This window comes from Antechinus flavipes, chromosome 4 (assembly GCF_016432865.1).
Source record: "Antechinus flavipes isolate AdamAnt ecotype Samford, QLD, Australia chromosome 4, AdamAnt_v2, whole genome shotgun sequence".
In the NCBI taxonomy this organism is placed as follows: Eukaryota; Metazoa; Chordata; class Mammalia; order Dasyuromorphia; family Dasyuridae; genus Antechinus; species Antechinus flavipes.
Genome location: NC_067401.1, coordinates 146,243,266 through 146,268,006, shown reverse-complemented (window position 1 = coordinate 146,268,006; position 24,741 = coordinate 146,243,266). Strand labels below are relative to the sequence as shown.

General features: G+C 38.2%; 1 protein-coding gene across 1 annotated transcript in view; it reads left to right on the top strand.

Moving 5' to 3' along the window:
• ERN1 (endoplasmic reticulum to nucleus signaling 1) overlaps positions 1-24,741 on the top strand; it is a 124,671-nt gene that overhangs the window by 86,454 nt on the left and 13,476 nt on the right. Inside the window, exons 8-19 of the mRNA XM_051994980.1 lie at positions 56-317; positions 1,898-1,976; positions 4,576-4,741; positions 9,695-9,810; positions 11,226-11,414; positions 12,545-12,818; positions 13,873-13,963; positions 16,303-16,492; positions 18,339-18,438; positions 18,934-19,133; positions 22,669-22,816; positions 23,700-23,827. Coding sequence (XP_051850940.1) covers positions 56-317; positions 1,898-1,976; positions 4,576-4,741; positions 9,695-9,810; positions 11,226-11,414; positions 12,545-12,818; positions 13,873-13,963; positions 16,303-16,492; positions 18,339-18,438; positions 18,934-19,133; positions 22,669-22,816; positions 23,700-23,827 — 1,943 coding nt within the window. The remainder of the gene's footprint in view (positions 1-55; positions 318-1,897; positions 1,977-4,575; positions 4,742-9,694; positions 9,811-11,225; positions 11,415-12,544; positions 12,819-13,872; positions 13,964-16,302; positions 16,493-18,338; positions 18,439-18,933; positions 19,134-22,668; positions 22,817-23,699; positions 23,828-24,741) is intronic.

Below are 24,741 nucleotides of genomic sequence, written 5' to 3'. Positions count from 1 at the left end.
TGTTGAAAGACTTTCCTAGGGTCACACGGCTTGTGTGTGTTTCCACTTGCTTCAGAGATGTCCCACTTTGTGTCCAACGGGGACGGGCTGGTGGTGACCGTGGACAGTGAATCTGGAGATGTCCTGTGGATTCAGAATTACGCCTCGCCGGTGGTGGCCTTCTACATCTGGCATCGGGAGGGCCTGCAGAAGGTGATGCACACCAACGTCGGGGTGGAGACGCTGCGCTATCTGACCTTCATGTCTGGAGAGGTGGGGCGTATCACCAAGTGGAAGTACCCCTTCCCAAAGGAGACCGAGACCAAGAGCAAATTGACGTGAGTCAGGGCAGGAGGTGTGGGGTTTAGGTTCAGATTTCCTCTGCTGGGAAATGATGATGATGATGAAGAAGAAGAAGAAGAAGAAGATGATGATGATGATGATGATGATGATAATGATGACCTTAGCACTTAATCAAGTGCTATATAAAATACTTTATAATGCTTTATTATCTTATATCCCATTAGGTTTGTACTATGTTTATTATTAATAATAATATCTACCATTTAAGGCAGCTAGGTGGCTCGGTGGATAGAGTATTGGCTTTGGAGTCAGGAAGATCTGAGTTCAAATCCAACCTCAGACACTCACTAGCTATGTGATCCTGGGCAAGGCTTCCCTCCCCAAATTAAGAAAGTGTAATAAATATCAAACCCGATTGTGTTTGTGCTGTGTGTTTTGGAGGAAATTACATTTTTAAATACATTTTTCTTCCAACAAAGCTTTTAGCTTTCATTTTTTAACTCGCAAATGAATCATTTAAATTGCTGGTGTCAAAACTCAAATAGAAAAGGAGAAACAAAGTACAAAAGGATTCCTGAAGGCCATGAATTGATTACAAAACTGCATGTTTATGCATGTGCATGCACACACACACATCTGTACACACACATGCACACAGCTGCATATGTCTGTATATACACATACGATGTATGGCACACACACATGCATGTTTGTATTTCTATGCACTGCAACACACATGTATGCATTTAGCTGCATGCATTGCAATACACATGCTTGCATATATCTCCATTGCACAACACACATGCATGCATATACCTATATGTACTGCAATACACATGCATGTTTGTATCTATATGCACATGCAATGCATGTATATACGTGTGCACAGATACATGTGTCTAGGTGTGGATTGCACACATATGAATGTGCAGATATGCAATGCATATATGTGTGTGTACCAATCATGTTTATATATTTAAATGCAAATATATGTGATTATATGCATATGTATATATATGCGTGTGTGTGTGTGTGTGTGTGTGTGTGTGTGTGTGTGTGTGTGTATGAAGACAATTGGGGCTGACTTGCCAGGGTCACACAGCTAGGAAGTGTTAAGTGTCTTAGGCCACACAGATCCTCCTGACTTCAGGTCCGTTGCTCTCTCCACTGCACCACTTAGCTGCCCATATCTATTTTAAAATTAGTGTTATTGTTTAGGCATTTTTCAGTCATGTCTGGTCCCTTTTGGGGTTTTCTTGGCAAAAATACGGAGTGGTTTGCCATTTCCTTCTCCAGCTCATTTTACAGATGAGGAAACTGAGGTAAATAGGGTGAAGTGACTTGTCCAGGGTCTCACAACTAGGAATTGTCTGAGTCCATTGAACACGGGAAGGTGAGTTTCCCTGACTAAAAGTCTGACACTCTGTGCACCACGGCACCACCTGGCTGCCTTTTTTATTAGCACATCAACACATTTATGGAATAGGAACTCTAAATTTTAATATGGGTCAGGCCCCATTTAAAAGTATCATGGGCTTCCGGGAGCCTGGAGGCCTGTGACTTAGATCTGCCTTGTATTCCTATGTTCTATCCTCTGCCCCTTCTTTTCTCCTAGGCCCACCCTCTATGTTGGGAGATATTCCACCAGCCTGTACGCCTCTCCATCAATGGTCCATGAAGGAGTCGCCATTGTGGTGAGTGAGTCTAACTCATTTAACTCTAAACTGACTCTTTTTTTTTTTTTTTTTTGAGACTGGGTCTCCCTATCTCAGCAGGCTCAAAGTATAGCAGCTACTCAAAGGCATCATAATTATGGCCAACATTTACGTAGTGTGGTTAATGTACACAACTACCTCACTTGATCCTTACAACAGCCCTAGAGGTTTATTCTTCAGTCAGCTTCAGCAGTGTTGTGACCCTACTTGGGATTTTCTTGGCAGAGAACTAGAACATTTTGCCATTTCCTTTTCCAGCTTATTTTACAGAGAAAGAAACTGAGGCAAGCCATTAAGTGCCTTGCCCAAGATCATGCAGCTAGGAAGCGTCTTAGGCAAGATATGAACTCAGGGTATGTCATATGTTCAGCCTCAATTCTTTCACTTTATCATTAGCATTGCACAGCATATATCATTTTCTAACAGCGGTGCTCTGGGTCAATACAGGATGCTGATGTGCCTTGTAAATAAAAGAGAATCATGTCCAAGCTTGAAGGAAGATTGAGAAGAGACTCACTGATCTCAGAGATTATCTGGCCTACCTCCAGGAAGAAGCACGAATTTTATCTTTAGAACATCGCCTATCTTTTTTTTTCTAGAGGAAGAAACAAAGCCCAGAATGACAGTGATTTGCTCAAGAGCCCAGAGCCAGGCAGGAGCATCAAGGACAGAAACTGGGCGTCATCCCACTAGGGTAGTGTGTGGCCAGTGAAAGATTAAATGTATCCAGCGTAGCTTTAGCCTTGTCTGTTTCATTGGACTATAATTCTCTGAAGATTAATAATCAGTGATTGAAAACTTTCAGCTAACCAGAGCCCCCAAATCACCGACTAGGCTGGAGTTCAACGCATTTAGTTTAGTGATATCAAATTGTCATAATTATTACTTAGCTAGTAAGAATCTGAGGTCTCTTTTGGACTCATGTTCTCCTGCCTCCAGAGTGCTGTTCTAACCACTGAGCCACTAGCTGTCCCTTATGAATTTCTACTTTCACTAGCAAGATGTGGAACGTTGGAAAAGTTCAGTGCGGTTTAGCTAGGGGATGCACACCTGAAACATGAGATAAAGTATGCAAAATCACAATTAGACATGGTATAAAGTCTGCCATTACCACTACTGTTACTATTTCTGCAGGGATAGGATGATAGATTTAGAACCAGAAGGGATTGTGAAGGTCTCCAAATCCAAATCCCACTCCCCACCCTCATTTTATAGATGTGAAAACTGAAGCCAAGTTAAGTGGCTGGCCCAGGGTCATACAGCTAATATGTTGCTGAAGCAAGATTTGAACTCAGGTCTTCCTGAGTATGAGTCTACTACTCTATTAAATATACTTCCTAATTGCCGGTGTGTATGACACCACTTCCGGATTTTTTTTCCCCCAAGAGGTTTGACATCTAGGCTGACCTACTTTTCTCTGCCTGATGAAGAGTGGGGGGAAGAGGAGCTGGGGAAAGCAGGCATTTATTAAGCACCTACTACATGCCATTCATTATGCTAAGCACTTCATAAATATTATCTCATTTGGCATGCTTGTTCTTGTGCAAATAAACCACCCTACTGAAGGAAGAGTTTTTTCATCCTGAGTCCTGGAGCTCTTGACCTTAGTGTTTAAGTCATGTCAGTGCATGTTGATAGAGTACTTGCTTTACATGTGTTTATGTAATGCACTGGGCCTGAAGCCAGAAAGACTTATTTCCCTGAGTTCAAATCCAGTCTTAGATATTTACTAGCTGCATAACCCTGGGCAAGTCACTTAATCCATTTCCCTCAGTTTCCTGTTCTGTAAAATGGGCTGCAAGAAGAAAACGGCAAACCACTTTAGTATCTCTGCCAAGAAAACTCAAATGGGGTCATAGAGAGTTAGATATAACTAAAGCAACTCAACTACAACAACAAATATGTAGTGTGTTATATGTAAGGAAATGAATGGGGTAGTGTTTCTACTACCTAACATCAGAAAAATCCTGGGTTTGAATCCCACCTTTGACACTTATTTGCTATGTGATCAAAAGCCAAAAATCACTTTACCTCTCTGAGACTTAATTCCCCATCTATAAAATGAGAATAATAAAACCTACAGACATTACTTCCTAGGGTTGTTGTGAAGAGCAAACAAAAAGGAGATCTCTTGGATGTTTTACAAGCCATAATGGGAGAGAGTAGAGTTAGAGAAGCATCATGTCTGATGCTTATTGCCTTTGTGAACTTGGAGAAGGCATTTATGTTCCCTGGGCCTTGGTGTCTCCATTTGTAAAATGGAGGCATTGAACAAGGTGGCCACTAAGGTCTGTTCCAGTTCTAGGTCTCTGAAACTCTGTACTTTATACATGCCAAACATGGCAGATGTTGAAAAAGGCAATAATAGCAATTGACTTTGAAGATGGTTAGTGGAAATGCTGTACAGATGAGAAAACCAAGGCCTGGGATAAGTGCTTTGCCCACCACTGTAGACCTTTTCATTTCCCTCAGAACTTCTGGGGGTTCAATGCTTAACTCCCATGCCTTGTGGGCTCTTTGTGTGTTCTGTGCAGTTGTTCCCTTAGCCTCACCTCCTGCTCCTCTCCCTTCTTCACAGCCTCGAGGCAGTGCCTTTCCCCAACTGGAAGGCCCCCAGACAGATGGTGTCACGATCAAAAGTAATGAAGAATGTGTGATTACCCCCAGCGTAGACCTGAACATTGATTTTGGAATCAAAGGAAAGAACAAACTCAATTATTGGACCAATTATTGGCTTCTCATTGGTAAGTAGAAGTGATACCTTAGTTCAGTAGTTTTCAGAATTGTTTATATTGCACATTTCATCAGTCAAAAGCAATGGAGCACTTCCCCATCTTTCAGTCTGTCTGTCTTTCTGTTTGTCTGCCTGTCTAGCATCTCTAGCTATCTATCTTTCATTCTCTCTCTTAATCTTTCTATTGTTTGTCATCTATAGACATCTCTATCCGTATCTATCTACGTACCTCCCTTTCTATTGCCTATCTATCCAACTTTCTTGGTTTTTCTTTACCTTTTTACCTTGTTTCTCATCTGTATCTATCAATCTATCTATCTATTGTGTATCAATTCTATATTTATATACTTGTCTATATCTATCCTTCTATCCATCATTTATATCCATCCATCTCCCTCTACCTATCCAACTTAATTTTTATAATTTATCTTTTTCTCTGTTATCTATCATCCATATCTATCTGTTTGTCTGTTTTTCAATCTATTCTTTGTTTATTGTCTATCATCTATATCCATCTCTATTCATACCTATCTCTCTACCTGCCTCTATAGCCTATCATTTATATATATCCATCTATTTATCTTTCCAGCTTTCTTTTTTTCTTTATCTTTTTATCTATTGTCTACCATCTACATCCATCTCTATTCATATCTACCTGTCTCTAACATCTATACCTATCTTTCCAACTTTTTTCCTTTTATATCTTTTTATCTATTGCCTATCATCTATAAATATCTAGCTATCTAAATCTATTCACATCTTTTTTCTTTTTGCTTTTCTATTGTCTGTCTTTCATCTCTATTTATATCAGTCTCTATCTTTCCAACATCTATTTGTCTATCATCTAGACATATCTAGCCATCTATCTCTAAATACATATTTATAAATATTTAGATAAATTTATATATTAATCATCAGATACATTATAAATCATATGTTAAAATGAGAATATTTTACTCTAGAAATTTTTTTTTTCCTGAGGCAATTGTAGTTTAGTGACTTGCCCAGGGTCACACAGCTAGTAAGTATTAAGTGTCTGAAGTCAGATTTGAACTCAGGTCCTTCTGACTTCAGGACTGTTGCTCTATCCACCTAGCTGCCCCTAGAAAAAATATTTTTAATTATTTAAAATTTCATTTATCAACAGCCCCAAAAAATCTTTTTGTTCTTGAATGCATTTCACTGTTTTTGGAAAAAAGTATTTGTGTTGAAGAATAGAACAGACTTATAAATAATAATTTCTCTTCAGCAACTGATTATTCAGTTAATTTGATCAATGTAATTAACTAAATAGGTAGATGTCTTTTTTGTAAGGCAATTTTTTATTGAAAGATAGCTAGTATAATAATCATACAATTGGTCAATGTAATAGTCAAATAGTTTATGCCAACTGATTGATCCTAAAGGTCAGTAAACACAGCAGCTTTTCACCAAAACACATTTTTCATGTGGTTAGCTATTTACTATATACAATGGAGAAAAAAAAAGAGCAAAAATCATCATCAACTCAGAAATCTTTCAATATCAATCCACTGCTTCCTCTTTACATTATTCTGCTTAATAAATGTTATATATTAAATCCCTGGTGATGCCTGGAAATGTAATTATGTTTTTTTATGAATTTGTGCATCAGCAGAAGGTCAGGTTGGCCTTGTCATAGAACATACTGGAAAGGAAGTAAAATACAGGTGTCCCAAAAGTCCTAGAGTAGTTTAAGTTTTAATAAGCTAAAAACTGCACTAAGAGTTTTGGGGATACTCTATATAAAAAGACTGGGAAAGTATGTTGGATTTCTGATGGCAAAGAGCTTTAAGTGTTGAATAGAGAAAGGTCCATTTGATACCAAAATATTAGGGAGCTCTGAATTTTATTTCAGGGGAGTAGGCAAGAGAAATTATGTGACATGGTTAAATCTACACTTAAGAAAAATTTGATAGGTGTATGGAAGATGGATTGAAGTTGGAAGGGACTTGGAGCAGAAGGGCTAATTAGTAAGTCAACAAGTATTTAATATTCAGAATTTATTGTATGCTAGGTACTGGAAGCAGCTAGGTGGCTCCGTAGGTAGAGCATCAGACCTGGAGTCAGGAAGACTCAAATGTGTTCAAATGTGGCTTCAAATATTTATTAGCTGTGTGACCCTGCATAAATCATTTAATCTCTGCCTTAAAGCCTTAAGAAGAAAATGGCAAACCACTTGAATATTTTTGCTAAGAAAATCCCATGGGTAGTAGTACGGTTCTAGGATCACAAAGAGGGAGACACAGCTGAACAACAATAACAACTGAACTGGAGAGAAGGAATAAAAAGAGGTAAAAACGCAGCCTTATGGAACAACCTTATAGAACATACATTATAGTATGAGAGACAACATCTAAGTAATCTAAACTACAAACAAGATAGTGTAAAAGGAAGGGACTCTTGGAGGAAAGGCATTGGAGAAAGGAGCACAGATGGAGAAATCCTCCTGCCAAAGGTAGGTTAAAGTTGTCTTGAAGGATTGTAGGGCAATCAAGAGGCAGATGAGAGAGGGAAGCGTTTCCTAGTCATGGGAGGACAGCCATTGCATTGCAATAGTCCAAGCAACCAGGCTTGTAGCTGTGTGAGTAAGAGAGAGGTTTTTAAAAATGGCAACTGCTGAGCTATGTAGGGAGAGTTAAAGGGAGGAAACTGGGATGGAGCCAGAATTCTGGAAGGATGGGGAGATGTTTTGAAAGGGGATGGATTTGGGGAGCAAAAATATGGTAAGGAGATCTGCCATGTAGATTGTAACACATCTGTGCCTGTTCATCTTGTGTAACTCAACCCAAAATGGACATGGGAAGGGGGCTTTTACTCATTGGTCGTTGCCCTTACCTGCCCAGGGAGTGCCTGGCACAGGGTGATGGGGGAGAGGAGAGGAATCTCCAAATGGCACCTGGTGCGGCTGTTTGGGTGATAAATGTCCGAGGTTGGGAACATATTGGGATGATAAATGAGAAGTATTGGGTAATCAAAGTGCAGGATAGATGGGCTTGTTTGGGAGAGAGGCCCTATGACTGACTGTGGGAAGGGAGGTGAGATGAAATCTGTTTTCCCATTTTCTGTCTTCCCCTTCCTTCAACTTTGAAGATCACTGCTTTATTTAGGTAGTAACATATTGACCCCTGGTGGACAAAAGCAGAATTGTAGAGTGGTTACTGGCCATTCAGACCTCAACTGTAGGTAATTGAGGATCATGGATCTCTTTCTGTGGCAGTTTGGTGAAGCCTTTGATCCCTTTCCAGAATTTTGGTGATCGCTTATGTCCGACTCTTCATGATCCCATTTAGAGTTTTCTTGGCAAAGATATTGGAATGGGTTTGCCATTTGCTTCTCCATCTCATTTTACAGATGGGGAAACTGAGGCAAATAGGGTAAAAGGACTTGCCCAGGATCATACAGATAGTGGTTTGCCATTTCCTTCTCTAGCTCATTTTACAGCTGAGGCAACTAAGGCACATGGGGTGAAATGACTTGCCCAGGTCTCACAACTAGTGAGTGTTTGATGCCAGATTTGAAGTCAGTCTTTCTGACTTCTATTTATTGGATGCTATATGGATAGTGTTTCTAAAAGTTTCTAAACTTTTTCTAAAAGATACACCTGGCTCTAGTCACCGCACCACCTAGGTACCCTTCTAGGATTAACCTTTTATTGTTTTACTCCTCCTACTTTTGGGAGAGAACAACCCCACCCATTTGTGATTTATAGCAATAGGGATTTACTAGGGATTCTAGTCTTTTACAAACATATCATAAATTAAAGGATTAATCAGAAGCTGAACTCTAGCCAACTTAACAGAAGATCTTTCACTCACCTTCAGATCTAATATACAGAACTTGAACTAAATTGTAGTTTCTTCCTCAAATGGCAATTAGAAAAGGGGGAGGGGAGAGAGAATTGGAATAAAGGGCCTTCAGATCAGAGAAAAAGATATTATTTGTGCCTCTTGATAATTATACTTATTGAATTGTCAAACAAAGTTATCTTTGACATTGTTGCTGTTCAGTCATTTTTTAATTGTGTCTGACCCTTCATTACCCCATGTGAGATTTTCTTAGCAAAGACACTGAAGTGGCTTGCCATTTCCTTCTCCCGGCTTGCAGATGAGGAAACTAAGGCACATAGGGTTAAGTGACTTATCCAGGGTCACATAGCATAGGAAAGCACTTTTTTTCATTGTATAAAACCGGTGGCATTGAATGACTTTAAAAGAGAACAAAGTGAAGAAACTGCACAGATTATATTTGACACCACTTCTGATATTATTTTCAAAACCTGAAGTTGTATTTCTCACACTGATTTCAATATATCTGGTTAGGTCATTTCTTTCCTTTGGTTTTACATGCAAAATGTTCTTGCAATGAATGAATAAATTCCGCAATGATTCTGAACTTTGCCTTTGCCACGAAAGTCCCTTAAGACATTACATTATATGGCTGTTGCCATGGCTTCATTGTTATAGAGGTAATATGGCTCTTTTCCCGTTTTTCCAAGTGCATTTTGAAATGTTAGAGAAGGCCTTGCTTTGTCCCATAAAAAATGCCCAAATTTCATTCTTCTCACTGGGAATCATCACAACTGCAGTACCTTCTATACCTTTCAAGCTAGATCAAACATTCCAAAGCAGAGGATGTATCCTAAGGAATCAATATGTGTGTGTATGTGTATAAGAAATTTAGAGAGCTGAAAGTTTTCAGACTTACTTTACATCTTCCCAGCTCTCCAAATGCTTTATCTATTCATTCATTTGTTCCTTCCTTAATTTGTTTGTAAGAAACAAACACAGGAGGATCTTGTACTTTATTCTCTACTCTTTGGTCCAGTGGTTCTCTAAGTGCAGTTCAAGAATCTCAGAGGGATTGAACAGTCAAAATTATAATAACATGTAAAACTATAATAATACATTATTTGCCTATAAAATACTTTTGTTTTATGTTTTAGGACATCATGAGATCCCACTATCTGCTTCTACCACAGTCTTGGAAAAATTCCCCAATAAATTGCCCAGACATCGTGAAAATGTGATCCATGCTGATTCAGAGAAGAGTTTTGAGGAGGTTGGTGAAGGAAAGATTCAGTTAGCACATATTTTCTGTGTACCTATTATGTATATACTTCTCTTTGAGGTGTAGTGAAATATAGACAGGCCAAAAAAAAAAAAAAAAAAAAAAAAAGCTAAGATGTAGCCTTTGGCCTTGGAGCCCCCAGGGGAGGGAGTTTGGGGAGGGAGACAAGTTTTGGACCCACGAAAACATACATGGATGGTATCAGATCAAAGATACACAGACTTTAAGGAGGATCAGAGGAGAGGAAGATTGATGAAGGTTGGGACATGCAGGGAAGGCTTCCTGGAAGAGGTGAGACTTGAATGATGCCTTGGATATGGCTACATAGAAGAGATAGAGGAAGCATTCGAAGTAGGGGAAGCAACATTAATAAATGCAGGTGGGAATGTGTATGTTCTAAAAGTGTTTCTAAAAGTTTCTAAACTTTTTCTAAAAGTGTAAAGATACACCTGGCTAAAGCTCTCTTAAAGAGCTAAAGCTGCTTATTGTGGAATAATAAGAAATAAAGTTGGATAAGTGAAAGATTATTCACTGCTAAAAACTAGATTTGAAGTAGGAGAAAATAGGAAGCCATTAAAAGTTTTTGAAGTGGGGAGTGATGTGATAAAAATAGGTTTTGGGGAATCTGATCCTGATAGCTATATACAGGATACATTGAAAAGGAGAATTGGACCACTAAAGTAATGTAGTAAAAAATCTGGAATTATTCTTCATTGTCAGGGAAAAAATAGCTTCAGAAAAACATTGTTAAATAGGTTATATTCAGGTGGTGCTTTAAGACTTGGAAAGCACTTTATACAAATTATCTTATTTATTCTTCACTATATTGGAGATAAATGCTATGGGTATTATTCTTTAAATATGAAGAAACTGAGGCACTCATATGCCTTTGGAATACAACTAGTAAGCATTGGTGGTGAGAATTGAACCCAAGCTAATTTGATTTTTACCCAGGAGACTTGTCATTTTAAGATGTCTTGCCCATTCTTATATGCAGAAAAGTGCCAATTAAAGTTAGAAGTGGGCATTTTGCTATGGTCAGAGCCTGGTGACGGTGAGCATTGTGTTGGCTAACATATAAGTCCAGTATTGGAATTGCTCAATGGCTAGGAAAACTAATTCTTGCAATTTAAAAATAAAGGGTGGTAGTAAAGTTTAGTTTCCCCCAAGAGACTTTTCAGTCCTCCCAAGAGACTGAAAAGTCCCAAGTGCTAGTAAGATTCCAGAGCATGGGGTGAAATCATTTATTTTGTGATGTGCAAGTTTTAAGTTTCTATAATCTGTGAAGATAGTAAATAGTCAAGTTTCAGAGAAATCCAGAAACTCTCAGTGTGTTGTTGTTAGCTCTCAAAGCTTTGGTGCTGGAAAAGAATTTTTTGCAGTGAAGTAGACCCTCTCTCCCATAGAAAGTTATCAAAATAGTTGACCGGGACACAGAAGAACCAACTCCTGCTACTCATCAAGATATTGAATTCGCTCGAATCCCAGTAAAAACAGAGGCGGCCGTGGACTCCATTTTGAAGGACATGGCTACAATCATCCTATGTACCTTCCTTCTTATTGGATGGGTCGCCTTTGTCATCACGTACCCAATGGTAAGGCCTTGTCTTTGGGGGTTCAATTCTTGCTGTTTGCTCTGCTTTTCTAACTGGCAGTTGATTTGCCCCCATTAGCATCAGATCAGTAACTGTTGCTTGCTTCATGAATGAATGAATGAGTCTGCCTTAGAACTTTGTGATCTTTCTCATTTTTTATTTTTTAAATTATTTATTTAATGTTTTATTTTCCTCTCCCCCCCAATTACATATAAAACAACTTTTCACATTTTTTTTTTAATTTTGAGTTCTAAATTCTCTCCCTCTTTTCCCTTCCCCTTATTGAAAAGGCAAACAATTTGAAATTGGTTATTTCTAGGGCAGTCATACAAAACATATTTCTATTTTAGTCTTGTAAAAGAAAACACAGACCAAAAAAAAAAAAAAAAAAAAAAAAAGAAACAAACAAAAAACCAAGTTAAAAAAGTTTCAATCTACATTCAGACTCTATTAGATCTTTCTCTGTAGGTGGATAACATTTTTTCATCATCAGCCCTTTAGAATTGTCTTGGATCATCATATTACTGAAAATAACTGTTATTCATGGTTGATCATTTTACAGTGTTATTGTCTTACAACATCCCTGGTGGAGGTAGTCATCCTGCCTCCATCTGAACATCTCCAGGGACATGTTGTTCATTTCTCCCTGGGCTAACCTGTTTTATTTTGAAGTTTCTCAAATTATTTGTTTATTTTTTTCTTTGTAGGGTAGGGATAGAACCTGGACCTGGGATTTCCTTGGCTTAGGAAATTCCCAGGAGGGGAAAATTCCTTTACCCACACAGGTTGGCACCTTCTCTAAAACTTAATTTTAAAGAGTTTCCCAGACCTCTGAGAGATTATATGTCTTACCCAGGACTCCTCAGCCAATATGTGTCAGAAGGAAGACTTGACCCCAAGTCTTGGCTTCAGGATTGCCTCTTTTACCCGTCCCCTGCCTTTATATTGAATATGACTCCATTTAACTCCTGCTCATGAGCCCCAGCTGTGCTTTCTATAGCCACAGAGAATCCCTATTCCTTCTTTCATGCAGTAGCCCTTCTCAATTTCTCTAGGCAAGGATCTGGGGTGGAGATAAATGGATAATACTGTCTTCCTAAGCCCTGGGGTGTGCATTCATTTCTCCCCAGAGCATGCACCAGCAACAGCAGCTCCAGCACCAGCAATTTCAGAGGCAGCTGGAAGAGAGGATCCAGCTGCTACAACAACAACAGCTTCCTTTCCAAACTCCTGGTGACCTGGCTCAGGACTCGGATTTCCTGGATACTTCTGCTGGTTTGCACTCAGAGAGCTCAGCTCCCAGCAGCCCCAACATGTCCCCGAAGGGCTCCAACCACTCTCAACATTCCAGCAATTCAGCTTCCAAGGTCAGCGGCAGCATCACCACTGAACAAGATGAGGACGGTAAAATCATGTTTCCTTTTTTCAGTTACATCTTTTGTGATCAGGACCAGCTAGGGGAAAAAAGGGAACAGAACGCCCCTATAACTGTCAGTACAGATTAAACCATAAACATAAATAAACTATAAAATGTCATTCTCCAGTGGTTGTTCAGGACAGTCTTATTTTTGTAAATTGGGAATTCATTCTCCCATTGTTTTGTTCATGAGTCTTCCTGAGAACAAGTCAGCACTAGCATCTTCTGTGATCTTGTTCTCCAAGGACTAGAAATCATAGTAGGCTGGAAGTTAGAACCTGGTTATCTTGGAGCACAGTATGAGAAATCTGGTGAAAAAAAAAAGTACTAATAGCAATTTAGGGCCATAATTCATGAGTCCTTAACCTTTATTGTGTCATGAACTGGTGAAACCTGTGGACCCTCTTCTTAGAATAATGGTTTTAAATGCATAAAATAAAACATAGAGAATAGCAATGGAAATTAGGTATATTTAAATGAAGATATATATGTTTTTATACAAGTTTATCGATTCCTCCTCCTCCCCACTCCCCTGAAATATATCCATAGCTCCCTTGGGAGTTCATGACCTCCAATCAAAAATCTTTAATCAATCTAATCCTCCCATTTTATGTGAGAAAATTGAGACCAGAAGAAGAAAATTAACTTATCCAAAATCTCATTGTTAGTCAGTTGATGTGAGAGACAGAATCAATCTCATCCATGTTGAATGGATGTTGATTTTTATTATTATGACTATTATGCAGTTGGTCTCATAGAGTAAAAGAGTTAATAAGTGTTTATTGAATTGTATTAACACAGTGCCAAGTATTAATTCTCAAATTAGAAAACCCAGTTGTTTTTGTCCCTCTTTTCCCATGTAACTTCTGAACTGGCTAATAGCTTAAAGTATGGCAATGAGGTAAAAGTTAAACAAGTACTTCGTGCCAGGCACTGTTCTAGAAGAAAGACTTGACCTTTAAAGAATAAATATTATTTTAGCTGAGGGATTTTCTTTAGTTTTGTTTAAAATAATATTTTCTTGTCATGATTTTGGCACAGATGAAGAGACCAGCATGGTTATGGTTGGGAAAATTTCCTTTTGCCCAAAGGATGTCTTGGGACATGGAGCTGAAGGCACAATTGTATATCGGTAAGTGATGTGGAGAAAACCAAACCTGTTCACAAAGACAAGTATTAGAGTCCCAGAAGCTAAGAATTTCAAGGTACCTCAGTGGTCCACCTAGTCTGATCCACACTGAAAAGACATCCTCCACTAGACAAGTGACTATCTAGCATCTATTAGAAGGTCTTTCCAAGGATGGGCCTTGAAGCAGTCCATTTCATTTTTTAGACAACTCTATTTGCTGGAAAAGTTTTCCTGATATTAAATTGAAATTGGTCTCTTTATAATTTCCATCTGTTGTATCTGGTTTTGCCTTCTGGGATCAAACAGAGTAAGTCTATAAGTTTAATCCCTGTTTTGATTGAAAGTTCTTTTTTAAAAAAAAATAATAATAGCTTTTTATTTTTAAAAATATATGCAAAGATGGTTTTCAGCCTTCACCCTTGCAAAACCTTGTGTTCCAAATTTTTCTCTCTCCCTTCCCCCTGGACAGCAGATAATCCAATATAGATTAAACATGTGCAATTCTGATTGAAAGTGCTTTAGATTTTCATCTGTCACCACCTGGGATCTTTTCTAGGCTAAACACCCTAATTTCTTTAGCCAGTTCTCATATGACATGGACTCAGAAGCTTCTCACTTATCCTACTTGCTCTCCTCTGGACACTCTTCATTTACCATCTTATCTTGTTCTTAAACTGTGATACTCCAAAATGAACATAATACTTCAGGCATGGTCTAGGGCAGAGTACCAAGGGACTCGATCTTATTTCAGTTGGTGAGCTTATCCACTCCCATGGATTCAGTTCTCTCTCTGTAGGTGATCCTCTTCTCTATTCATCCAGCCTCTCTCTATACTTCCAGTCTCACACTGGATGTATAAAACTTCCTATTGGATGTCCAAAAGTTTGTGCATTTTAGTATTGTAGCATCTCTTGCACGTTCTCCCTTTTCTCCTCTACCACCATCACTCTCCTGGTACCTACCCTTGTCACGTTACGCCTGAACTAACAACAGACTTCTGCTGAATCTCCCTGCTCAGGTCTCTTTCTATTCCAGGCCATCTTCCCCTCAGTTGTCAAATTGATCTCCCTAAAATGCAGATCTGGCCATTTCACTCCCCTATTCAATAAATGCCAGTGGTTCTCAATTACCTCCAGGATCAAATAAAAAATTTTCTGCTTGGCTTTGAAAGCCCTTCAAAACCTGGCTACCTTTCTGATTTTCTTATGCTTTTTTGTGCTATGTGTACTCTTTGATTCAGTGACATTGGCCTCCTTATTATTTCACAAACAAAACACTTGATCGCTCAGCTCTGGACATTTTCTCTGACTGTTCCCCATACTTAGAACGTTCTCTATCCTCAATCCTGCATACTGACTTTCCTGTTTCTTTAAAGTCTCAACTAAAATCCCATTTTCTACAAGAAACCTTTCTTAACACTTCTTCATTCTGGCCCTGTCCCTTTGTTAATTATTTCACATTTATCCTGTATGTAGCTTATTTGTACTTATTTGTTTATTTGTCATTTCTCCCATTAAATTATAAACTTATTGAGGGTAGGGAATGCCTTTTATCTCTTGATCTCTTTTTTCTTTTAATCCCCAGTATATAGCACTTTCTCTCTCTTTTTAAATCCCCAGTGTATAACACTCTCTCTCTTTTTAATTCCAGTATTTAGCACTCTCTCTCTTTTTAAATTCCCAGTACTTAACACTCTCTCTCTTTTTAAATTCCCAGTGTATAGCACTTTCTCTCTCTTTTTTAATCCCCAGTGTTTAGTACTCTTTTTTTAATCCCCAGTATTTAGTATTCTCTCTTTTTTTTAATCCCCAGTGTTCAGCACTCTCTCTCTCTCTCTCTTTTTTAAACTCCCAGTATTTAGCACTCTCTCTCTTTTTCAATCCCCAGTATTTAGCACACTCTCTCTTTTTCAATCCCCAGTATTTAGCACGCTCTCTCTTTTTTAATCCCCAGTGTTTAGTACTCTCTCTTTTTAAAAAATCTCCAGTGTTTAATGCTTTCTCTCTCTCTCTTTTTTAATCCCCAGTAGTTAGCATTCCTTTTTTATTTTAATCCCCAGTGTTTAGCACAATACCTAGCACATTTGTTATTCAGTCTTGCCCTACTCTTTGTGACTCCAGTTGTGGTTTTCTTGACAGAGATACTGGAATGGTTTACCATTTCTTTCTTCAGTTCATTTTACAGATGAGGAAACTGAGGGAAACAATAAAGTGACTTGCATAGGATTACAAGGCTAATTAGTATCTAAGGTCACATTTGAACTCAGGCCCAGCACTCTATCCACCTAACCGTCCCACCATTTTTCCAAGGGGGAAAACTTTGTACTTTTTTTCCCTCTCCAGGGGGATGTTTGACAACCGAGCTGTGGCAGTGAAGAGGATACTCCCAGAGTGCTTCAGTTTTGCAGACCGTGAGGTGCAGCTGCTTCGGGAATCTGATGAGCACCCCAATGTGATTCGCTATTTCTGTACGGAACGGGATCGCCAGTTCCAATATATTGCCATTGAACTGTGTGCAGCCACTTTGCAAGAGGTAACTCAGGCTCCCCCAGGGAGATTTTCAGCTTTGCCATCCACTCAGATGCTGTTTCTTTTTTTTAAACTTTATTGTTGTAAGTTTTGTTTTTATATTACAAACACAGATTAACTGACCATTAGTTCTATGAGGGACCTCTTGTATCGACAAAGTAAAACAATCGAATAAAACCAACAATATAGACAACTTATCTGAAAGTATATGCAACATTTCACATTCATAGCACCCCTTCCATCTCTTAAAATTTTTTTTTAATGAATAAAAACTTTATTTTCACTTCCACCTACCACATGGGAAAAACAAAAAAGTATCTCCAATTTTTTTTCATTTTTTAAAAAAAAAAAATTTCATTTTCATCGGTTTATTATTGGCATCATCGAATAGTAATTTGTTCAGTCTTTTTCAATTGTTTCTTACTCTTTGTGACCCCAGTTGGGGTTTTCTTGACAGAAATACTGGAGTAGCTTGCCATTTCCTTCTGCAGCTTATTTTACAAAAAGAGGAAACTAAGACAACCAGGATTAAGTAACTTGCCCAAAATCACACCACTACTAAGTAGTATTTGCTAATCTTAATTGTATTATAGTATTCCATCAGTGTGCTATAATTTATTCAACTAGTCTTTTCCATTATAAGTTATGTTACTATGGAAATTTTTAGTAGCAAAATTAAACAATAACAAAACCATTCTCCTGACATATTCCCAAAGCTCTCCTCCTTTAGGCAAGTCTCTTAGAACTGCAGTATTGCATCAGTTAACACCTGTTTTGATTGGCCTCTTCCTCAGCAGCCATTTTTCTTGTTCCTCTCTTACTGCCCACAGAAGGCTGGAGCAAGATCCTTCTTCCTGGTTTTGTAAATGGAGAGTTTAGCATGGCTTGGGATATGGCAAAGTGATGGCCAAATTTCTGAGGGAGAGCTGGAAACAGGATAGAAACCACTGACTGTTTTTAAAAGAGCTTAGTACTCTTTTTCTGTCCTAAGGGCTGTTCAGATGTACACATAATGGCAAATGAAACCTGAGTAGGTCAGCAGGAAGGAGAACAGCCCAGCTCTTGTGTCCTGATGCCATTCCATTATTCCTAGCAGGAATAGTATATGTATTTTGTATAAAAGGGAGTAAAAGGTTTGCGTTAGAGGGCCTAATTTGGACTCCAAGCTCTGTCATTTAGCAAAAGTCCCATAAGCATCCCTAGTTTTAATTTCCTCATGAATGATTTGGGGGCTATTATTCTTGTCATCCCTAACCTCACAAAGTTGCCGTGAGAACCAAAGAGGATATTGTATCTGAGATTGTTGTTCATCCTTTATTCTTGAAGAGGAGCAATGACATCAGGAGGGTGATGTTTTGACTTGCAAGTGAGTTGGATTAAAGTGAGATGAAGTTGTGCAAAGTCACACTTTCTCCTCCAGAGTCAAGTCAGGATCATTGGTGATGGCCGTGGATGCAGTGGAAGACCTTGACCTTTTTAAGCTAAGGTCTTTGTCTGAACCAATGCCCATTCTGTAATTAAAGACTAAGTGAAAGGTGAGGCAAAAATTTTGCCTTCATAATTTGCCTTCATAAAAGAAGCAGTCCAGGAAGGGAAGGGAAGTTTGTGAGCAGAATAGAAACAATTGCTCATTCTGAGCCATCAAAACTCAAAAGTTGAGCAAGTGAGTCTTGGGCTGGTGCAGTCAGTGAGAAACAGTGATTTGGGTTTAAAAGTATAGTCAGGTAGCTCCATTTGAATCCCAATGGGCTTTATCAAAACCTGCAGTGGAATGCATAAGATATCATGCAAACAAGACACTGTAATAATAATTATCATCACCATCATCATCATCATTGTTATCACTACAGTATGTGGAACAGAAGGACTTTGCTCATCTTGGCTTAGAACCCATCACCTTGTTGCAGCAGACAACATCGGGACTTGCTTACCTTCATTCCCTCAGCATTGGTGAGACTCCCTCCCAAATGGACCCCATGCCATATTGTTGGGGGCACAGTTGTCAAGGTAGCCATTCTGAGTTATTCTAGTGTTTGACTCAGTTTGACCTCTTTGCCAAATCACTGGTGAAAATTTATTCCAGAAGGAGAGCATCATGGAGAATTTAAGATGCTAGGAGAAGGGACAGAAAGAGGAGATAAATTATGCTCTTAACTTCATTTTGAAATCATTTACCCTAAGTCTGAATCACTCCTCACAAAAGAGTCGTACAATATTAATAGCCAGGACATCTAGAAGTGACAGTTGGTGAGGGGGATGGAACTAACATGGAGGAATAATAAGAGCAGCAAATTCTCTGAACTCTCATGACATTCTCTCTAAACAACTTTAAAATAACTCCTCAAAGAAGAAAGCAGGAGAGGGGGATTTAATGACATATTACCGTGGGATGGTACCAAATGTTGTGATTGATAAAAATTGTGCTGACCTAGAATTTTGCATTAGTTCACAGAGACCTGAAACCCCATAACATCCTCCTTTCTATGCCCAATGCACATGGCAAGATCAAAGCTATGATCTCTGACTTTGGTCTCTGCAAGAAGCTGGCAGTAGGAAGGCACAGTTTCAGTCGCCGCTCTGGAGTACCAGGCACTGAGGGATGGATTGCTCCAGAGATGCTGAGTGAAGATTGCAAAGAGAATCCAGTGAGTAGCAGATCTTCTTTTTCTAAATATGCAAGACCTACATTAGACTATACCCACCCCCCGTGGGAGAGATTCTTTAAGCACAAAGTCGAGAATTCTCAAATATTGGAAACTCGGGTTTCTACCTGGCTTTCTAGCTGGAACTTGAGTTGGGCTTTGGAGGAAGCTTGGATTCTATGAGGCTGCTGCCTGAGGAAGTTGGGGCTTTCCAAGTGACCAATGAAACTTCAAAATATTTAGTAAAAATAGCAGATTTTGTCTCCACAGAGCTTTAGTCCAGTCATACTCTTTTTCTGCATCTGGTTGGTATGGTGGATAGATGCTGGACTTAGATTCAAAGGGAGGGAACTGGAAGACTTGAGTTCAAGATCAATCTTTTTTTTTCTTCTTTTAATATTAATTTAACTCTTATCTATTTGTAATTAAAACACTTTTTTAAAAAAAAATAACTTTTTATTAACAGAACATATGCCTGGGTAATTTTTTACAACATTATCCCTTGCACTCACTTTCAAGATCAATTTTAGATACTTATTGGCAGTGTGACCCTAGGTAAGTCACTTAAGCTCAGTTTATCTCATTCTCCTCATACTTAAAATGAGGATAATAATAGTACTTGCATTGCAAGATTGTTATAAGAATAGAAAGGGATATTTGTAAGGCACTTTAGAAACTTGAAATGCTAGCTATTATAATAATTATTATTCTGTTTAAAATAATAATAATCTAGTACTTTGAATAGTGTCTAGCACATTAGGAGGTGCTAAATAATATTGATTAGTTAATAATAATTACTACTACTAACACTATTACTACTATCCTTTGCCCAAATATTAATAAAACATTTGATAAAGTGTTTCATGCTATTATTTTGGAAAAGAACGATAAATAGGAGACAGAAACTTAACTGAGTTTACAACTAGTTGACAGATTGGCTGTTAATAAGTCAATAAGTTAATAAGTCAATCTGTGGCATACATATATTTTTCAGGTTTTTTGGGGGGGAGTGGAATTAGGATTTTTCTGATCTTTGTTTTTGTTGTTTGTTTTTTGAGAAATGACAATTATTTAAGTAGTGTTTTAATACATTTATAGGGTGCTTTACAAGAATCACATTTAATCCACTGAATACATTTAAGGTATCAAAGGAAATAATGTATACCTTGAATATCAATATAATTAAAATATTTGGTTCTTATAGTTAACATGAAAGCAACTGACCCAGTATTCTGATATTTTCTTCATATATGCACTGTTTTTGTCACAGTATGTGAGTAAATATTGAAGGAACTTTAATCCATAAGTGTAATGAAGTGTCCCAGAAATCTCTGCTTGGTCGTGTGCCTATTGATCAATGTCATCAATGGCTTGGATAAAAAGATCAGGGCACTATCTTACTCTGGAACTTGTGGCAGACTTGGAAAAATCTGTTATTGTTTTTTCCTATAACAGGTTGCTTCTAAGAGAAATTTGACTTACTGATTTCTTGAGCCTATTATTGCTTCACTGTACTTTACAATTAAAGGGGAAGAAGTTTTTATAACTTGAGGAAGTAGATTTGGTGCTTTGCACATAGTTTTTTCATAATATTGAAAGGTAAAAGAGGAAAGAAATGGATCCAAAAGTGTCCAACTTAAAATAAAAGAAACTGAAAAAGAACTTCAAGCCAATAGCACTTTATTAAAGGATCCACAGCCCCTTATTAAGAACTAAAGCTCAGATCTTCCTCACAGCTGGAGATGCCCACTTTTTCCAGGGCCTTAGTTTTATAGTGCTTGATATCCAGATGATACAGAAGAGGCAACGTAAAAATGATCATAGGTCAGTGGGCTGATAGATAGACCACACACTGGCAAAGTTATAGCTTTGGCCAAGTGCTCATGGCCACTTCCTCATATTGGGCAATATAAAGAGGTGATGAGGGATGGAGGGGCAACAAAAATATCTGGGATACTTTCCATATCATTGAGTCAACTCCCTCACACTAGGCTTAGTCACTGTAACAAGGCAAAAACAAGGGTGGAGATCCTCTAGTTAGCTTCCTATGATTAAGCAAGTAAATTTAATCTGTGATTCACAGCTCTGGGGCCCAAGATACAGGACTTGTAATCATTACCCCTATGGAATCCTATGAAACTGATTAAAACTGATTGTAATAAAATAGGGGCCTAATGAATCATGTCATAGAAGGGAACAAAAATTAGAATTCCTCCTTTTCTCAATCACTCTATCAAGCTCAGCCTGGGGTCGCTAATGAAAAACATTTAAATTGGCATCAGAAGATCAAAATTCAAATACCAACCAAGATGTATGATCTTGAATAAATCACTTTCTTTTCTGGATTTTAGTTTTCTCATTTTTAAAATGGGGCAGTTGGATTAGATGATCTTTTAAGTGCTCTGACATTCTATAGTTTTGTGATCCCCTGAAAAACAAATAGGATTGTACAGTAGATAGAACTCTGGGCCCAGCTGGAGTCAAGAAGACTCCTTCCTGAGTTCAAATCTGATCTTAGACACTAGCTGTGTAATCCTAGACAAGTCACTTCACCCTGTTTCCTCATCTGTCAAATCAGTTGGAAAAGAAAATGACAAACCATTCCAATATCTTTTGCCAAGAAAACCTAAAATGAGGTCATGGAGAGTCAGACATAATTGAAAAACTGAGCAACAAAAAGACAAATAAGTATATGTTTATAAAGACTTACATCTGAGTTTCTAGTGAAATAAATTGGCCTTGAATTTTATAGTATATAAATTCTTTTAGCAGTAGGAGTATTATTATTTGAGGCATCTAATTGGATTAGAGTATCTTAAATAGGTAGCAAATTTCTTGAATATAATAACGGTAGCTAACATTTATAAAAACTGGTGCTATGCATTTTACAATCATCATCTCATTTAATCTTTGCAACATTCTTAGGAGACAGGTGCTATTATTATTATACTTATTTTATAGTTGAGGAAACTAAATTAAACAAACAGTCAGGTCTTCCTGACTCTAAGTCCAGCGTTCTGTATAGACTATAGTACCACCTAGCTGCTTCAAATATGCTGCCAGCCTAAAGAAAATACAATGTAACACTGAACTAGGTGTTTTAAGACTTGGATTTGAGTGCTGGCTCTGTTACTCTACTTGTATGATTTGGGGAGTTGAAGTCCAAAGAGCTGGGTTCAGATGCCAGTCTGCCATTTATGACCTGAATATCTGGATTCCAAGAGTACAATTCTTAATGGTTCAGTGTCATTGTGGCAGTGAGGTGGTTCAGTGATTGGAGCGCTAAACTGCCAATACATATAATTATGATATACATTATATATATAAAATTCATAAACATATAATAAATGCACCAGAAAGTTACAAATGCTACATGTGGTTGTAATTAATAAATATATACATACATTATCTCATTTGGCTGTGGAAAGCAGAATAATTTTGTAAATGAAGAAATTTGGGAAAGGATTTCTGGAAGAGATGGCCCTGGTAAGGCCCCTGTCCCACCTGAAGAATTCATAAGTTCTCTATCCTTTTTCAGACTTATACAGTGGACATTTTCTCTGCGGGCTGTGTTTTTTACTATGTGATATCTGACGGCAACCACCCATTTGGCAAGTCCCTGCAGCGGCAAGCCAATATTCTCCTTGGTGCCTACAGCCTTGACTGTTTGCACCCAGAGAAGTACGGTAAGTTATGAGAACAGCCGGATAAATATATGTTTATTCAGCCGCCCGCATGCCCTCTCCGTCCAACAAGGAGTCAGGGTGGGTATACTGCTCAGAATTGTTCTGGTCACCGTTTGACCCATCTGTTGTGAAATGTGCACTTTTAGAGCCATCTCCACTCCACATATTCATCACATGGACTATTCGTGCCTGACTTGTGGAGGAGCCTTCAAGTTCATATTGCTCTGATCAGCCACTATCAGCCACTCTGTATCTTGACCCCAACACAGAGATGTCATTTTAATCCTCTCCAAGGATGAAGGACAACAACTAATCTTTTGCTGCATGCTCTTGACCACATTGTCTAAGTCAAGGATTCTTAACCATTTTTGTTTCTTGCACCCCTTTGGGAATCTGCTGAAGCCCTTAGTCCCCTTCTCCAAAAAAATTATATGCACAAAACAAAATATATAGGATGACAGAAGAAGCCAAGAAGATTGCAATATCATTATCAAAATATTAAAAAAAAAAATCAAGCCTATGAATTTCAGCTTAAGACCCTAGCTTAAATAGACTCTAACAACCTGGTGTCATCTCAGTGCTTATCAAGTCATCAAATCTTTATTAAACACTTATTATGTGTTAATCACTGGGCTGAGTGCAGCTTAGCAGAATTATAGGAAAGAGAGCATTGTGGTCCACAGTCTAGTTCAGAACGTAGGGAACATTGTCCCAACTTTGTGACTGTGTAACCCTTTCTCTGATGGCTGAGTTTGTTTTTTTTTTTTTTTTTTAATCCCATGCCTTGGGATTGTGGTCTTTACCTGGCTTAGCATGTGGCACCTGTGGGCACTGGAATCAACTTGATAATTGATTTGTGGGGTTTTTTTTCCCTCTCATGTAGAAGACATCGTTGCTCATGAACTAATAGAAAAAATGATTGCTATGGATCCCCAGAAACGACCCTCAGCCAAACACGTGCTGAAACACCCATTCTTCTGGGGCTTAGAAAAGCAGCTACAATTCTTTCAGGTATTGTTGTTGTTGGGGTGTTTGTGAGTGTGTCTGTATACCTGTACCTGTGCCTGTACCTGTGTTTTTATTATGTTCCAATCTTCCAGAGGAAAACTGAACCATTTAAAAACATTGGAACACCTTTTTTGACCGTAAGGTTGAAAGCTTTCACTCAGAACAATGATTTTCTCTGTTTGTGTCCTCAACTCTTAATTTGACAATTTAATTCAATTCAACACGAATTCACTAAGTGCTTTCTTTGTTAGGATCTGTGATAAGTACATCCTCTGTATACAAAGAAACCTGTCCTTAAGAAGCTTACATTGTACAGGGGACAGCAACCTGTATACAGATATAGACAGAAAAAATAAAAAATAATTTTATGGGTGAGAGGGGAATCACTAAACAACATGAGAGATGAAGGAAAGCCTCAATGGTACTTCAACTGAATCTTGAAGGAAATTATGGGCTTCCAAGGGGCAGACGTGAGGAAGATGAACATTCTAGACTGGAGATGGCATGCCATGTACAAAGACATCAAGTAACTCATCTTCTAGTTTTATGATCCTGTACAAGTCAGTAGACCTCTCTAACCCTCAGTTTGCTCATCTGCAAAATGAGAATAATAATAGTACTCATCTCACCGGAATATCGTGAGGATCAAATAAAATAAAATATGGAAAGCACTTTGTAAACTTCAGAGTACTATATAAATATTATTGTTATTATAATATTTTATCACAAAAGCACTGAAGTTTATTGAGGAGGGGGACTAATGTCAAAGCAAAAAAAGGGAAGTTCAGGAGAGGGATAGGTGGTGATTAGGAGTATGAAATAATTGGTGGTATTTTGGAAATGAGTTTCTATTTTCTCCCAGAGACAATAGGAGGTCACTAAAATTTTGGAACCTTTGCAGTGAGAGAAGGGAATCA